We start from the raw sequence: 17,110 nt of genomic DNA, 5'->3' as shown, positions 1-17,110 counted from the left end.
GGTGGGCTGGGGGCAGGACCAGGGCCGAGCGTCTGAAAGAGGCCCCACAGCCTCCCACCCTGCCCCGCCACGGGGGTCCTGAAGAAAGAGGGGCCCACAGAGAACACAGAGGCGCCAGCGGGGCAGGTGGACACGGCGGGTCAGACACACGGACACTCCTCCTGCCTAGCGGCCCCTTGGCCGACCCTTGCTTCCCCTGACTCCCATCCAAGGCGTGTTTTGTAAAATGTGCCTTGAAAATCTGGAAGATTAGTGACAGCCTCGTGGAAAATAAACTAATAGTGACTAGAATGTCACTACAGTTAGTTGGAGAATGTTGACGATGCACCCAGCTCATGGTGAAGGCTTCACTCAGACTGGCTTTTTCTCCTCCTGAGCTAAGCTCTGTTGCTATTCCCATTTCACAGAAAAGAACACTGAGGCCCAGAGAAGATGTCACCTGGGGCCTAAAACATACCTGGTGACAGGACGCTCCCCCTTCCCGCCTCTCTCTCCTTGGGCACCGTTCCCCAGGTGTGGACCCTGGCTCCTGCATGACACCCACCCCCGCCCCGCCGCAGCCGAGCCTCGTACCCGGGGGTCGATGACCAGGTAGGTGCGGATGTTCATCTCTTTGAGATAAGGGTCCCGCTGCTGCCCGTGCCCGTCCTCCACCTCGTACGCCTTGTCCAGGTGCTTCAGCGTCGCCTCTGTGATGTGCACCCGGCTGGGGGAGACCAGAGTCAGACAGCAGCAAGGCCTCCAGAGAGGGTGGGGGGTACCCGCCCGGGGGGTGCACAGCAGACAGGGCCGAGCAGACTGGAGCCCAGGCGAGCGCCCCCCTACTTCGGGGTCCCGGATCTCCCTCTCTGAGCCCAGGCTACCCCTCCCCCACGTCAGCCCACAGTCTGCCCCCTGACCTCTGACCTGCCCGCCGGCCAGCTGAGCCTCACCCAGGGACTCCGGCTGCCTCCATCCTGTTGGCCAGGGATACGTCGTGGGACCACACGTCGTACTGCCACTTGCGGAGCCCGATGACACCGCACAGCACGTTCCCCGAGTGGATGCCCACGCGCATGCTGATGTCCACGCCTGTGGCCTCCCGCACCTGCCTGGGGCAGAGGCTGGTCACCCCACCTCAACCAGGGCTCCAGAGGGGCCCTAAACCCTAGGACAGGCTCAAGGTCCCTGTCTGGGGTGTGAGCAGCATGTGGGGACAGGGCAGGCCCAGCTCACAGGACAGAAGCTTCTCAGCCTGAGGGGCTGCCTCCTTGAAAGGGGATGAGCCCCCCATCCCCAGGAGTGTGCAAATGGATGTGGTCACCCCCTTGTTCAAAAGCTACTAAAAAAAGGAAGAAATGCAATTGTCACCGGTCACCGTGGCTCGTGGGGAAGGCCTTAAGAGTCTATCACTGGGTGTTCCCCCTGCCTGGCAGCCCCAGCTGGTGTCTGCAGGAGGATCCGGGCACCACCCAAACCCAGCAGAGACAAAGAACATGGGGACAGCCTTGGGGGGCCTTACACACCCCCACCTCTGGGAAATGGGAGCACTGAGGACTGCAGCAGTACTCAGTACAAGGAGCCCCAACTTAGGCTTCCCTGGGGCACAAGGCATCCCCAACATGAACAGGGCCTCTGGGGTCCCTCTGACAAGTGGGGGAGGGTCCAGGGAGCAGCCAGTGCCATGTGCCCACCAACGGGCTGGAGACGGGCCCAGCCTGCTGGGTCAGAGCCAGAGGAGGCAGGGGGCCCCGCGCAACATCCACATTCTCCAGGGAGGGACGTGAGCCCCGAGAGCGCAGCGCCAGCCTGAGATCACTCAGGCGGCGACGCACAGCCAGGCTGTGACCTGGACCCCTGACTCCCGGGCGGTGATTTGTCTGGTGAGACTTCAGGAGGAAGACAAGCTGGAGCTCGGTTTGCACAGGGGCTGTGCATGCACCCTACTCTGTCCTGAACACTGGCTGGGGTGGCCAGGCCCGCCTGACCACAGACCACAGCTGCCCTGGGCTCCAGAGAACCTCGTGGGGAGCTAAATGTTGGTGGAAAGGAGTCGTGGGAGGCTGGGGGTCTCCCTGCAGCTGAGGGCTAGTTCCCCAACTCCCAGGGTCTTCACAGGGGGAGCAGGAAGCAGATGGAGGCCTGGAGTCAGACCCTATGTTGGCCACCTCCCCTGCCACTGCAAAGGCTGTCTCCGGAGAAACACAGCTCCCCAACCATCCTCACTTCGGGGGTTCTCTGCTACTCAGAGTCCCAGCGGGGCCCAGAGGGAGGGATGTAAACACACTGCTGAGTGGTCCAGGTAAGCCTCCTGCACCCTTGCAGCCTCAGTTTCCTCATCTGCGAAGTGGGGACAATGTGTTCCCCACCATGCCTTGGGGAGCAGGAAGGGTCTGTCGTGAAGACAGACCCCCGGGCCTTGGACCTGGCTGTGTTACCTACTTGATGGCCTCACACATGTCCAGCCCCATCTTCACGCAGTTGCGGGCGTGGCTGGGCAGGGACACGGGCAAGCCGGACACGCAGTAGTAGCAGTCGCCCAGGATCTTAATCCGCATGCACTCGTTGGCCTGCAAGGCGAGGGAGAAGCCTGCTCCACAGACGGCCCAGGGGCCAGGGAGCAGGCCTGTCAGCCACCTTCCCACACCCTCCAGAGTCAGCCAGGCTCTTTTCTGGCCAGAGGCTTTTCCCCCGGGGCATCAAACACCAGCAGCTGCTTCTGGGCCTGGCAAAAGGACTGGGGACGCAGGCGCTCTGTAGGAGGAACCCTAAGCAGGTGTCAAGGATGAAATCAAGTGTTATGAAGGGCGGCCACCTGAGTGCCCCTACGGAGCCACTACTTTTGGTTTCATTCACCCATGCACTGCTTGAGCTTCTACTGAGTCCCCTGTCCTGCCCCGGACACTGGGACACAGCAGTGAGCAAAACAGAAAACAATCCTGCAACCAGAGGTAGGGCTGGACACTAGATAAATAAAATCGATAGACACCCGTAATGTTAAGTGCTATGGGGGAAAAATGAGGAATGAGGCGGAAGAGGAAGCTTCCAGGAGTCCAGAGAAGGCCTCCCAGTGAAAGTAATTTCGAGAAATGTCCTAAAGGTGCCAAGGGAGCAAGCCCTGTCGGGAGCTGGAGGAAGAGCATCCCGGGCAGAGGGAAGCAGACTGTGCAAAGGCCCTGAGGCCACCAAGCTGTTGGAGACACAGCACAACAGTCTGTGTGGAGGAAGTGGAGGGGATGAGAACAGAGAGGCAACAGCAGCCATAAGCTTCAGGGTCAGTAGGTGTCAAAGGTAACCAAGGAGACAGCTATGCCGCCAGGGACACAGGGTCTGGGGAATGGGCAGAGAGCAGAGAGCAAAGATGGGCGTGGGGACAGAAGGTGGCGTCATGGAGGAGAATGCTCTTGGAGGGGAAGGGGAGGCCAGGCAGGCTGTCTAAGGTCCCATCCGAGGTGGTGCTGCAGCCACTTGACCCCCAGAAGCCCTGAGCAAAGGGGGCCACACATACCAAGGCCTGGGGGTGGGGGGTGGGAGAACAGAACCCTGGGGGGTGGGGAAGGAGGAGCTGCCCCCTGGGCTGCACGCTGCACCCCAACTGCATGCTTTATTTACAGAGACTCCACCAGGAAGCCCTGCCCTGGCTCCGTCCTGCAGGGTCCCAAAGAGCTGGTTCCTGGAACCAGGATACCCTCCATCTCCAGACCCACTGCCCACTCCCTGGCACGCCCCCTAGGCCTGGGGGGTTGACCCAGCGCCCATGACCAGGCCAGGCACCACCCCTCCCTTGGGGTACCCTACCTGCCAGGCCTTTGTGAGCAGTCCCCTCCCTAAGCCCGCCCTCCAAGGACCCCTCTGCGTGTGTGCCCGCCACTTCCCGCTGGGCCACCCCGGCTGGCACACGCTGAGCTCTGCACGGCCTGAGGAGCCGGGTGAGGACACCACTTTCCTAGAAAGCAGAGCTTGGTGAGGGCCAGGACACCCTTACCTCCTCCAAGGCCAGGCGCGGGATCCCAGTCTGGATCCAGCTCCGCTGTCAGGAGGCCACACTCCCCCGGCTGCTCCTCCCACTGCCTCTCACACTTAGAACTGGAGGAGCTGGGTCAGTGCGCTGCGGGCGAAAGTGGCTGAGCCCAGAGGCAACGCAGAAACCCCTGAGAGCAGGCCTGGCTCTCGCCAGGAGGTTACCGTTCTGGGATCTGGTGGCCACGGGGACAAGAGGCTGGAGCCAGCCCCGCCTGCTGCCATCTGCCCAGGGACTGGATGCTCTGGCCTGTAGACTGGCCCCTGCTGCGGCCTCCCTCTTCTCATCTGTACAGTGGGGCTCCCTCATGGGCCTGCCATGGAGAGCGGGCTGTGCCCAAGAAGGCAAGGGCAAGGCCTTGGCTTTGTGGCAGGGAAAGAGCCAGCTGTGGCCTCCAACCTCTGGGAAACCCCACCTGCTGGTTCAGGGAAAGTCATGAAAGAAAGAAGCTCCTGAAGAAAGGCTCCCAGCTAGACAGGCCCTCAGAGTCACTCATGCAACAGGACCCAGGGAAACAGTTCACCAGGGCACCCCTGGCCAACTGTGGTGGCCAACTGCAGCTTGACTACCTCCTGTGATGGGAAGCTCATCCCCCAAGATGGCACCCACTGCCCACTCCTGGTGAGGCAGTCTCTCCCAAGAATGAGTAGCTCTTCCTAGTGTGGGGCCAGAACTTGCCTCCCATCAAACTCTAAACCACTGATTCTCTGCCCATGGAGTCATCCAGGAGGCTCTTAAAAATTCCCTCCCAAGGGTGTGGGCATGGGTATTGGTATTTCATTTAAACTTTTCAGGTGATTCAAACACGTAGCCAGGATGGAGAGCAACTGCCCTAAATCTTATACTTGAGTCTCTACTCAGTGGCCGCCACTTCTAGGAAGCCTTCCTGACCACCTGAGGCTGGGCTAGGCACTCCCCAGTACCACCCCCTGTGACCCTCTTCCAACCAGGCAGCATGCAGACCGGGAGCTACTTGAGGGCAGCCAGAGGCCCCACGCAAGCCCAGGGCTGACCCTCAGCTGATCTTAGACCATGTGCTAAATTAATGAAGAACTGAGGCTCCATCACAACCCCTCTCCCCGCAAACACAGACACCGGGAGCTACTCACGAAGATAAAACAGTGAGGTCCCGGCTCAGCCCTGTTCCGTCTCCAGACCCCTCCTGCCTTGTCTGTATCCTAGAGACTCCCCTTGCCCAACACTCTCCTGGCTTGGTACCTCCTAAGGGTCCTCAGGGGTCCTCCGGTCAAGGCCCACTGCTCACATCAGCTGTCAAGTCCCTGCATGTCTGACCCTGTGACCAGGCGCCCCTCTGAACACACTCTGTCCCATGACATGGAGCCGGTTTCCACACGTGGGCACACAGGGCTCTCTCTACTCTAGGCTTTTGCACATTTGGTTCCCTCTGCCCATAACACTGTTCCCTTTCCTCTTCGGGTTTCTTCTTAGGTTTCTCAGACTTCAACGTGCAGGCTCTTCACCCAGGATACCATCAAAAGGCAGATTCCGGGTAAGGCCCGGCATTCCCCAGAGGCTGTCGCCCTCGTGTCACGAGAACAGAACCACCTGGTCCTCCAGGCAGCCCTCCTCTGAGCTGAGGAAGCCCAGTGCCTTCCCCAGCGTGTACTGACCCACTCTGGGGGACAGGCTCCTGGCTCAGCCTCCACTCCGACCACAGGGCACTCGGAAGCATTTGCTGACTGGATGCTGAAATTCAACCCAGGCCTCCCTGTGTCCGTCTCCAAACAGCACTGGACACAGGACAGCCCATGGGTGCAGCGGGAGGTGTCCCTGACTTCACTATCAGAAGAACGGAGGCAGCACGCTCACCTTGGCGATCTGGTCAAACTTGCCGAAGAGCTCGTTCAGCACCACCACCAGCTCTTTGGGGGAGCAGTCACTGGCCAGCCGCGTGAAGCCCACAATGTCAGCGTAGAGGATGCTGGGGGTGGGGTGGGAGAAGGGTCAGGGCCAAAAGCCCCTGAATATCTGCCAGCCCTGTACTCAGTCACCCCTGCAAGCCCTCCGCCTCCATAGCGATGGGAGAGAAGCTCCCTGTCATAAAGACAAATTAAAGTTCCAGAGGCTTCACGCCAGAGCCAAATTGAACAAGCCCCAGTCTGCAGAGCCCTCTGGAACCCCTGGCCCCTGTAGAGCCCTCACCACAGATGACTCAACTGTACCATCATGGGCAGATTCTTGGGCCCCTGGGAACTTCTCACCCTCCCCACACCTGGTTTCACCAGACTTCAGAACTAAAACCTTGGTAAGATACAGCTACTCTTGAGAGTCCCTTGGACAGCAAGGAGATCAAACCAGGCAATCCTAAAGGAAATAAATCCTGACTACTCATTGGAAGGAATTATGCTGAAGCTGAAGCTCCAATACTTTGGCCACCTGATGCAAAGAGCTGACTCACTGGAAAAGACCCTGATGCTGGGAAAGACTGAGGGCAGGAGCAGAAGGGGCGACAGAGGATGAGATGGTTGGATGGCATCACCGACTCAATGGACACTAGTTTGAGCAAGCTCCAGAAGATAGTGAAGGACAGGGAAGCCTGGTGTGCTGTAGTCCACGGGGTCTCAAAGAGTCGGACGTGACTGAGCGACTGAACAACAACAAAGAAGTGACTGCAAGCTCCCCCCAGCTGAGCTCCACGCCCAGCGCCTTCACACCTCTCATCCTCACACTGCCCTTGTAGAACCCCCATTCTGCAGGTGAGAAAACTGAGGCCCAAGGAGGTGAAGACACGCTGGGAAGCCAGAGCTGCATTTTGCACCAGACCTCCTGGCTCCTGAGCCTGTGCTTCTGGACCATCCACAGCCCAGACAGAGGCCACGGGCAGCCTCGGAGGGAAGGCTAAGCTACAGGCAGAGGGTTGGAGTGGAGCTCACGGCACCCGCATCTACACTTCACTCAGGGCAGTGCCGTTGACTAAGATTCTGCAGGCCCTTCAAGTCTATCAAGATCAGGTGTCAGGGCTGGGGGGCCACTAGCAGTCACCTGAGGGGGGCTTCGCCTCCTTTGAGGGGATCCTGTGTCCCGTGGAGAATCACCTGCAAATGACCCCTTCCTTCCCTGCAGTCACGTCCGTGCAGAGTCTGACCATTTTAGGAGAGAGAGGATTTCCTCCAGTACCCATGTAATCCAACCTCACTCTCTGGGGGAGCAAGCGGGGAGACTGAGGCCCGGGGAGAGGCCTGGATTTACCTCTCCCCAGTCTGGGGGAGTCTCCTGGGCCTCCAGGTAGGAGGGTAGGCCCTTCCCTCCCCAGGAAACTGACCTAACATTCTGGTGCCTCTTGACGTAGAGGTTGTGGAAGTTGTTGTCGGGCAGGTAACGGCGGTCCCCGCGCTCCTTGAGCCGCTCAATGATGGCCAGCTTCATGCCCATGGAGATGTGGGCAGGCAGCACGGACAGCAGCAGGTTCTCCTGGCACACGGGCACGGGCAGGGCGGTGTCAGGCCTCCATCCTCTCCGCGCCATGCCCCCCAGCAGCTGGTACACGTCCTGCACCAACCCACGGGCACACACCTCCCGTGGCCCGGCAGCCCCCCAGGGGACGCCGGCACGGGTGTCTGGTCAGGTGCCCCGTGGACACGCCAAGCACATCGTCAGAGAAAGGACACAGGGCGTGGGGCCTGAGGGACAGCAGGGGGACGAGGGGCGGCGGGTCCCACCTGCTGGCGCTTCTCGATGCGCAGCTTACGCCGAATCTGGATACACTTTACGGTGTAGGTGAAGAGGTCACGGGAGGCATCCTGCATGTGGTGCTTGTGGAAGGCGCCCATGAGGTTCCCACACAGGAAGACCACCGCAGTGGCCAGCAGCTGCGGGTGGGCCACAGCGGGCTTGGCATCAGGCCTGGCCCATGCCCCCAGGAGACCAGCCCCCTTGACGGGCTGGTGCTGGGACCCTCTCCCCGATCCCTGGCCTCCCAAGGGGTGCAGGCAGGGAAACTGAGGCCCAGACAGGGGCTGGATCCCAAGTGAGTTGCTGTGACTGCAGGACGGGACTCAGGCCTGTGTCTGCATCCTCCAGGCGTCCCCTAGTGTGGAGGGCTCAGGACCCAGTGCCACTAAAACAGAGGCAGGAGCATGCCTCCTCACATAGCCCAGGGGAGTGCCAAGGACAGTCACGGAAGGCATGGTGCCTGGCTGGCTGCCCGGAGCTCCGGCCTTCGCCTCCCAGACCAAAAACACAACTGTCCATCCCCACTGACCATTCAGAATCCCTCAACACGAAGACAAGACAGGGTGTCCAACCCTGTCCCGTGGGGCTCCGACGTGAGCAGGTGAAACCTCTGAACAGGGTCTCACCCAGCACAGCGCAACGGACCCAGGAAGGACCCCGAAGGTCAGGGCTGGAGGGAGAGGCTGAACCCTGGGGTACCCCAGGCCAGCAAAGCAAAGGCTGCAGGACAGGGCACCTGCTGACTGGGATAAAGCCTGGCCTGGAGGCCGCCTGTCCGCAAACCGTCTCCAAGGCCTCCAACTCACCCACACCAGCCTCAGCTGCCCTCAGCCCCAACCACAGCCCCACCCGCGGCTTAGCCGGCCCCGCGCCCAAAGGCCCGCGCCCCTCACCTGCAGCCCCACATGGACACTGGGGTCGGTGAAGGCTTCCATCCGATTGGCGAGCACCAGGAGGTGGGAGGTGCTGGAGACGAGTCCGGCCACGACGGCCCCCCACATGCTGAAGGGCAGCAGCGTGTACACCACGAAGACCACGAACAGGAAGAAGGGCGCCTGCACGCGGCGTGCCGTGAGCGCGGCCGCCCCGCCACCCCCGCCCAGCTTCGCTCGGCTGGTGGGGCCCCAGAAGCCTGAACGCCGAGTCTTCAGCGGCCAGGCCAGGATCCTGGTGCCCCCTGCCCTCAGGCTGGCCCCTTCCCCCACCTTGTGTGGTGAGCAGCAGCAGCAGACACATGCGAGCAGGAAAAAGTCAAAAACCCACCCAGCCAGCATCATGTCCCACGAGCTGATTCAGGGTCTGGGGCCAAGGCCAAGCCTACCCAGCCTGAGCCCCACTGCCCTCGGGGCCCAGGGAGCCCTTGCCTGGTGCCGGCTGCCCCCAGCTCTTCCTCTGCAAAAATGGTAACTACTGGAAGGCTGGGCAGGGCCCGTTCGCCTGCCCCCTCCAGCGGCGCGGGCCCACCCACCCCGTCCACTCTCAGAGCTGGCCTGCGTCTTCCCGCCCTTCAGGGAGCAGTGCCCATTCCCACGCTTCCATGCATGGCTTCCATGACCCCAGCCCCAGTGGTCAGATTGGGGCCAGCCCCTGATGACAATGACCATCCACGGCTAGGCGCATGACCCAGGCCAGCCAGTGTGAGTCAAGCTGGCTGAGGAAGGGCTCCCTCTTTCAACTGGCTGGGGCAGGCTGGTGGACGGCAGCCTGGAGGCGCTGCAGCCATCTGTGTGCTGAGCTGGGGATGGCCTGACAGGGAAGCAGAGCTGGAAGGAAACAGGATCTGGCCAGCCTGCTGAAGCCCCAGACTGACCCCGGGCCTTTCCTGCCACCTGAGCCAGTTCGGGCCTTTTGCCTCTTTGATCGGAGATGTGTCATTTCCAGAAACGCCGTGGCTAGACATTCAGGTGGACCCTCCTCCCACCTCACCCCCATCTCATCAGTGCAGAGCGGAGAGAACAAGACCAGCCCAGGGCCCATTCTCAGTCACAGAACCACAGCCCGGAGAGAGGGGAGGGCCCGTGCCAGTACACCCAATGCTGATCAGCCTCCAAGACGGACCTGAGGCCCAGGGAGTGCAGGAGCTGCCAAGCGCACCCAACCCCCAGGGGCGCCAGGGTCCCCTGCCCTCTTACCTGCCCCCAGGCACAGGTGTCCTTCCTCGGCAAGTCAAAATCAAACACCAGCACGTAGCCCAGCGTCACAAGGCAGGCCCAGGTGAGCAGCGCTGAGACCCTGAGCCCCCGCCGGTCGAGGCACTCAACGTACACCAGCGCGTAGAGGACCACAAACACAGCGAGTGTGAAGAACGCTGTCCCCAGGACGGCCCGGTGTCTGGAGGGGTCCTGGGTGGGGCAGACACACACAGAAATGCCACCGCTATCCAGCAGGGTGTCACTTCCTCCAGGAAGCCTGCCAGGTTAGCCTGGCCCGCTTGCCTCAGCGAAGTCACCAGCGGCTCCCTCCTCGTGGGCGGTGCCCTTCCTCCCTCTAGACATCAGGCTCTGTGTCACTTCAGGCTTGGCGCTGTTGCCTCAGCTGGGGGTGCCGTCTCCCCCCAGTGCCCGCCCCCCCCCCCAGGGGCCCCAGGGGCTCTGTACACCCCTGCAGGGCACAGGTGTAAGCACACAGAAGCACAGCTGCGGAAAGCCTCGGGGGGCGGGGGGTGGAGGGGCCACTGCTCCTAACTCTTAAAAGAACGAAAGGATCTTTAAGGGGAAATGATGACCAAGGGCATCCGAGACAGGGGAGGAGTGAAGGAAAGGCACAGAAGTGCGCCCTGTGGGGAGGAGGGTAGCAGGGAAGACCACGCACAGCTGGCTGGCACCTGGCTTCCCCCTGGGGCCCCTAAGCAAGACGAGCACAGACTGATCCGGGGGCAGGCCCACAGCGGGCACTCCGTAACTACCTGCCAAGTGACGGAACAAACGTCCCTGAGACCCACAGAGACACAGACAGCACTGATGGAGCACCTATTCGGTGCTGGCCACCTTACCTCATTCATACGGCTCTAGTAATACCCTTTAGTCTCTGCTGTTTTCTCCTAGAACTTCATCGTCCTATACAGCAACCACTAGCCACTTGTGGCTATTCAAAATTAAACTTCCACTAATTTAAAAGCAAATTTAAGGGACTTCCCCGGTTGTCCAGTGGCTAAGACTCTGCACTTCCACAGCAGGGAGCGCAGGTTCCATCCCTGGCTGGGGCACTAAGATCCCACATGCCGCAGCCAGAGCATAAAAATAAATGAAAATGAAACAAAATAGACAATTCAGTTCTTTAAGACATATTAGCCCTATTTCAAGTGCTCAACAGCCACACACAGGTCATGGCTGTGGTGTCTGCCTGGAGAGTTGTGCTGAGAAGGACTCTGAGACCACGGCCAGGCTCCCCGAGCACAAGCGCTGGGATTGATTCATGATGTCTGCCTTGGTACCAGAAGTGCGAGCAGGGACACGCCGGCCCTCCCTGACCCAGGTCTTCAATAGAATCAAAGTCCATTGTGGAGAAAAGTGACGATCATTTATTTGCCCAAATTAACGTACCATCTAAAACCACCCCAGACCTAAAAATTAAAATAAAATAATGTGTCTTCCTCCAGCCTATATATGCTCCATAACACTTTACAGATGCAGAAACTCAGCCTTAAAGAAGATAATGACGTGCCCAAGGCCTCACAAGTACAGAACATCAGAGCTGAGACCTGGACCCCAGGGAAGCCCCCGGCACCCACGGGCTGCCCCCACTCACCCCATAGCTGAAGGTGATGATGATGAGGGTGGTGCAGGCGGCGATGGCCACCAACAGGAGCATGAGCAGGAGTGGCCCGTGCTGGCTGGTGAGGCGGTACTTCTCGTAGAGCGCATCCTGGTCGGGGCCCTCCTCGCCCTCGTTGAGGAAGTAGCGCCCCTTGGCTGGCATCCTCCACCTTGGCACACCCACCCAGCGGTCCAGGCAGGAAACCCCACGGCCTGGGGAGCATTTGTCTGCCAACACCCACGGCTGCGCGCCTAGGCCTCTGGCCTCTCCCGGCCTGGCAGGTGGGGCTGGGGAGGTACCCCCTCGGCTGGCAGCTCCATGGGCACACGGGGCCTGCACTGCTCCCGCTGCCAGGCCTTGCTCACTGCACTGCCAGCATCCGCCTCTGCATTCAGGTCCAACTGAGCGGTCACTCGGGGTCCTCAGCTCTGCAGAGACAAAAAGCAGACCGAGATCTGACCTGGACTGGGAAGGCTGGGCATCAGGGGAGAGCGAGGTCAGGACTCACACCCAAGTGTGATTATCGACCTTAGCCCAAACCTAACTTTCAGGTCTTGTTTAAAGCCTGGCCCACCCCAAGGTCATAAAGCTAGTTTCCTGTATTTCTTAGAACTGCACTGCCCAATACAGTAGCCACCAGCCACACATCACTGCCAAAAATTAAAGTTGATTAAAAATGAAATTAGGACTTCCCTGGTGGTCCACTGGTAAAGACTCCACCTGCCAAGGCAGCGGACACGGCTTCAATCCTTGGTCTGGGAAGCTTCCATGTGCCACGGAGCAGCCGAGCCCATGAACCACAACTACCGAGCCCACGCTCTAGAGCCCTGGAGACGCAGCAACTGAGCCCACGTGCCGCAATACTGAAGTGGCGCATCGAGAGCCCGTGCTTGGCGGTGAGGGCCACACACTGCAACGAAGAGCAGCCCCTGCTCGCCCCAACTAGAGGAGACCCGATGCAGCCAAAAATAAATAAATAAAACACTTTTTAATGAAACGAAAAATTCAGTCCCACATAGAGGCTAACTGGAGAAGGTAAATGGCAACAGCAGGTCACAATCAGCCAAATCTATGAAGCGGGCTAGTCACAACAGCAGGGGTACCCAGGGGAGATCCCGGAGGACGTGTTAAAACACAAATCGCTGGGCTGCATTCCCAGTGCTGTTTCAGCAGGACCAGGTGGGGTCTGAGAAGAAATGGGCATTTCTCACATGTTCCCAGGAGATGGTGAAGCTGCTGGTCCACACTTTGCAAACTACTGACCTACAGGACAAATAACCCCCTATTAACCAGTCAGTGACCTGAGAGAAAGTGGGGATGTTACACAATAAAATACATTTTAAAATCTTCCAAAAAACAAAAAAAGTGTTGCTTGCTCAGTCGTGTCTGACTCTTTGCGACCCCATGGACCTGCCAGGCTCCTCTGTCCATGGAATTCTCCAGGCAAGAATACTGGAGTGGGTTGCCATTCCCTTCTCCAGGGGATCTTCCCTACTGAGGGATCGAACCTGGGTCTCCTACACTGCAGGCAGATTCTTTACCAACTAAGCCACCAGGGAAGCTTTGGGCAATGCAATATAGTGGACTCTATCTAGACCTTGATTTTTAAAAAACTGCAACTACAGGGACTTCCCTTGTGGTCCAGTGGCCAAGAATGCACACTCCCAATGCAGGGCGTCCGGGTTTGTTCCCTGGTCAGGGAACAAGATCCCACATGCTGCAACTAAGACCTGACCCAGCCAAATAAATAAATTTTTTTTAAAAAATGTACAACTACAAAAAGTTATCTTGAAACAAGTGGTGAAATCTAAATGGGAACTGGGTCTTCCCTGGTGGTCCAGTGGTTAAGAATCCACCTGCCAAAGCAGGGGTCACAGGTTTGATGCCTAACCTGGGAAGATCCCACATGCCACAGAGCAACTAAGCCCAAGCACCACAACTACTGAGCCTGAGCACCCTAGAGCCCCTGCTCCAGAGCAAGAGGAGCCTCTGCAATGAGAAGCCCGCTCACCACAACTAGAGAGTAGCCGCCACTCACTGCAGCCAGAGAAAACCCGTGCAGCAAAGAAGACACAGCGCCCAAGTAGATACATGGGAGCAGAAGGTGGGACTAGGTTAGTAAATTACACTTAATTTTCTGAGCATAACAATAGCATGAGAGGAGGGCATGGCAACCCACTCCAATATTCTTGCCTGGAGAAGCCCCATGGACAGAGGAGCCTGGTGGACTAGAGTCCACAGGGTCACAGAGTCGGACACAACTGAACTGAGCACAACACCACAATAGTGTGCTGATTACATCAAAGACATGTTTAAAGTCAGAAAAAGAGTCAGTCCCTCAGTCACGCCAGTCACATCTCAAGTGCTCAACGGCCACACACAGCTCGTGGTTATCACATGGGGCCGTGCAGATATGCAGCCCCTCTAGCATCCAGAAGCTTCTCCTGGAAAGCACTGCTCTAGCAGGCTGACTACATGTAGGGCTCTGATCCATCTCACGGAATTTTGGGGTACAGTATGATGCAGGGGTCAAGCTCCTTTTTCTGAAAGGGAATCTGATTACCCCACTGGCCTTAAGTGAAGCCACATTCTTCCTTCAAAAGTGTCAGTGGAGCCACTTTTGTCCTAAGTCAGGTGGCCACACATGTGAAGTCTGTCTGCAGGATTTCTTCTTCTCCAACGGTTCCTGTGTGAAGACCTCACTCACTCGATTACTGGAGCTTTTCTGTGAGTCTCAGACCCGAACATCAGCTTCAGTCAGAGCATCCCCCTTGCATTAGATTAAGTTTCCACATAAGACTGAATTTTTCTAGAAGGACCCATTGACAAGCTAGCAAGTTCCACTTCATAGAAAAGAAAACTGAACCTCAGAGAAGAACACAGTGGACCCTTAGTGACAAGATGAGAGCAGACCCCAGGCTTGCAATGCTCAGCCCAGAGGGTCTCCCTCTTTCTCCAGCACCACTCATATATTTACTCATTAGTTTATTCCCAAAAGGCTTGCTAATCATGCCTATGGCACACCAGGCCCACTATATCTCCTGTGTGCCAGGCTGGCTTTCTCTCCCCTAGGGCTCCCAGTCTCCAGGGAGAGAAAGTTCCCCGAAAATGTGCAATCCCCAGATGCAGCCATTGGAGCCTCGGGCGGCTGCCACACTCTCAACAGGAATCTTGTATCAAGGGAGTAGACTTGGAGTCCAGGCCCCCCACATCCTCCAGGCCTGCCTCAGGGACAGCAACCAGGGCAAGGCAGGCAGCAGAGGGCAGGGAGGCAGGAAGACGCGGGAAGGCTCGGGGCAGTCACAAGGGGTGCAAATGGCCACTGGTGGAAGCTGCAAAGGAACGTCAGTCCAGAGACTCCAAAGACAGAACAGCAGGTCACCCAGAATCTCAGCGTCTTAAGTGAAGACCCCCAACGAGCACCAGCTGCCTTGAGTAACCTGGGGCCACCTTGAATCAGGAGCCACCTGATGCATTATTCCATCTGGGAGCTCCTGTTCCTCAAATCCTAGGTACAAAACAGAAAAACCACATTCTTGGAGGCAGAAGAAGGGGCTTTTTGCCAGAGGTCCAGGCCCGTCTGTTCCTCCTGGGCCCAGGCAGGTGTCCACAAGCCTTGGCAACCACCTCTTTAACCCAGGCAACCCTGAGGGGGTTGAGGCAGGGCTGCCAAAGTGTTCAAAGTGCCTGGACAAGCTACAAATCTGATTTCTACATGAAATACCGGTCTTCAAATGTTGATAGCTAATTTTTAAAATTTGTGTGGTATCAATAGCCAAAAGAGACTAAACAACAAAAACAACAAAAACAGGCCAAAAACCTAAATATGCATCAACAGATGAATAAAGAAGATGCTGTACATACATACTACGGAATACTACTCGGCCGTGAAAAAGAATGACAGATACCATATGATGTCACTTCCATGTGAAATCTAAAATATGACACAAATGAACCTACCTGCAAAACAGACTCAGAGACACGGAGAACACACTTGTGGTTTCCCAGGAGGCAGGGGGAGGGAGACGGAGGGACTCGGAGTTTGGGGTTAGTAGATGCAAACTATTATATTTAGAATGAATAAACAACCAGGTCCTACTGTATAGCAGAGGGAACTATATCTCCTGGGATAAACCATAATAGAAAAGAATATTTTAAAAAAGAATGTCTATATGTGTATAACTGTCACTCTGCTATACAACAGAGGTTGGCACAACGCTGCAAATCAACTATATAGTTCAGTAAAAAAGAAATTCCTGAAGTTCGCGTGGCACAGCCCAGCAGTTCGCCACCTCTGAATCGACACTCACTAGTCTCTGTTCCAGCAGAGGCATGTTTGAGTACTAACCAGCCCTGTGCTGAAGCCGTCACAAAGCAAGAGGAGGCCCCTGCCCTGAGAAGGCCCCGCTCCAGGGCGCACGTGAAAGAGCTGTAACAGTCACACCAGGAGCCTGCGCACACATCTCCCCCCTCACCTTCATGACCTGTCAGGCCCGGGTGTTACAGATGCAAAACCGAACCCAGAGAGGTCGAGCAGCTCGCCTAAAATCACACAGCTGGAGCTGGTTGGCAGAAGGGCTGGGACTCAAGCCTGGGTCTGCCAGCTCCCAAACCAGAACCCCTCAGCCCCATCTCATGGTTTCAGTCAACAGGGAGAGGCTTCCCTACAGAGCTCCTTCCAGAAGCTGCAGCTCCCAGGGACTGAACCAGTTGCCAAAACCATTCCCAACAATGCCTGTCTCTGTGGCCGAGTGCCAGCCCCAGGGCACCAAGACTGCCAGGCTAAGAAACCCAAACTCCAAGGGGCCAAGGAAACTCCCCACGGCCACTCCATCCCCCCAGCGCAGCCCCAGAACAGAGCTATGGGTGGCCAGGATGTGCACAAGTGCACCCCCACACACATGTGCGTGTGCTCACACACACACACACACACACACACACACCACGGGGCCTTTCACCCCCAACACCAACCTGCCCTCCAGGCACACAAAGCCTGGCTGAGCCAGGCAGGGAGAGAGAGGGATTAGCTGAAGGAGTCCTCGGAAACTCAGGCCTGGTAAACACTCCTTTTGGGGATCTAATTAGGCCACCTCCTGGGCAACGGCAGGCGGGCGAGAAAGTGGACAATGGGCATCATGGGCATGGGGACGCGAGCCACCCAGGGGCCCCGTCCAGCTTCTGGAACAAAGGGAGCCATGCAAGGCCAGACTGCGGGGAAGGGCTGTGCTACCACATCCCGCAGACAAGCCAGCACCAACGGGCATCTCCACAGGCCATGCACGCATGCTGAGTCGTTTAAGTCGTGTCCGACTCTTTGTGACCCTGTGGACTGTAGCCAGCCAGGCTCCTCTGTCCGAGGGATTCTCCAGGCATGAATACTGGAGTGGGTTGCCATGCCCTAATCCAGGGGCTCCACAGGCCAGCTCCTCCCCAAAATGAGACCCAGAGGCCTCTCTGTCAGGGTAGGTTTCAACGCCCTTCTGGCCAATTTCCAGTTCTTCTGCCAGTGCCAGCTCAGGAAACTCGGGGGCCTCTCTGAGCCCCCAGATGAACTCCTGCCGCATCTCTAACAAGCGTTTCTGCAATCTCAGCTCGCAGGCCTTGTGACGGGAACCGCCCTCTCGGGGCGGTTTCTCCGGCACCAGGCGCTGTAAGCCTGAC

The 17,110-nt window shown here is 57.9% G+C and overlaps 1 protein-coding gene across 6 annotated transcripts in view; it reads right to left on the bottom strand.

The window, feature by feature from the left end:
• Nucleotides 1–17,110, bottom strand: part of ADCY7 (adenylate cyclase 7) — a 61,116-nt gene that overhangs the window by 16,280 nt on the left and 27,726 nt on the right. For all 6 annotated transcript variants that reach the window (XM_061138469.1, XM_061138466.1, XM_061138467.1 and 3 more), the window contains exons 2-10: nt 11,441–11,877; nt 9,826–10,035; nt 8,587–8,748; nt 7,681–7,830; nt 7,284–7,432; nt 5,831–5,942; nt 2,422–2,549; nt 933–1,091; nt 574–706 (exon numbers count right to left, since the gene is read on the bottom strand). In XM_061138469.1, the coding sequence (XP_060994452.1) occupies nt 574–706; nt 933–1,091; nt 2,422–2,549; nt 5,831–5,942; nt 7,284–7,432; nt 7,681–7,830; nt 8,587–8,748; nt 9,826–10,035; nt 11,441–11,611 (1,374 nt within the window). In that variant the 5' untranslated portion in view covers nt 11,612–11,877. The remainder of the gene's footprint in view (nt 1–573; nt 707–932; nt 1,092–2,421; nt 2,550–5,830; nt 5,943–7,283; nt 7,433–7,680; nt 7,831–8,586; nt 8,749–9,825; nt 10,036–11,440; nt 11,878–17,110) is intronic.

The sequence above is a fragment of the Dama dama genome, chromosome 4, assembly GCF_033118175.1.
Source record: "Dama dama isolate Ldn47 chromosome 4, ASM3311817v1, whole genome shotgun sequence".
In the NCBI taxonomy this organism is placed as follows: domain Eukaryota; kingdom Metazoa; phylum Chordata; class Mammalia; order Artiodactyla; family Cervidae; genus Dama; species Dama dama.
Note: the sequence above shows the minus strand (reverse complement) of the source record. Positions and strands in the feature narration are given on the sequence as shown.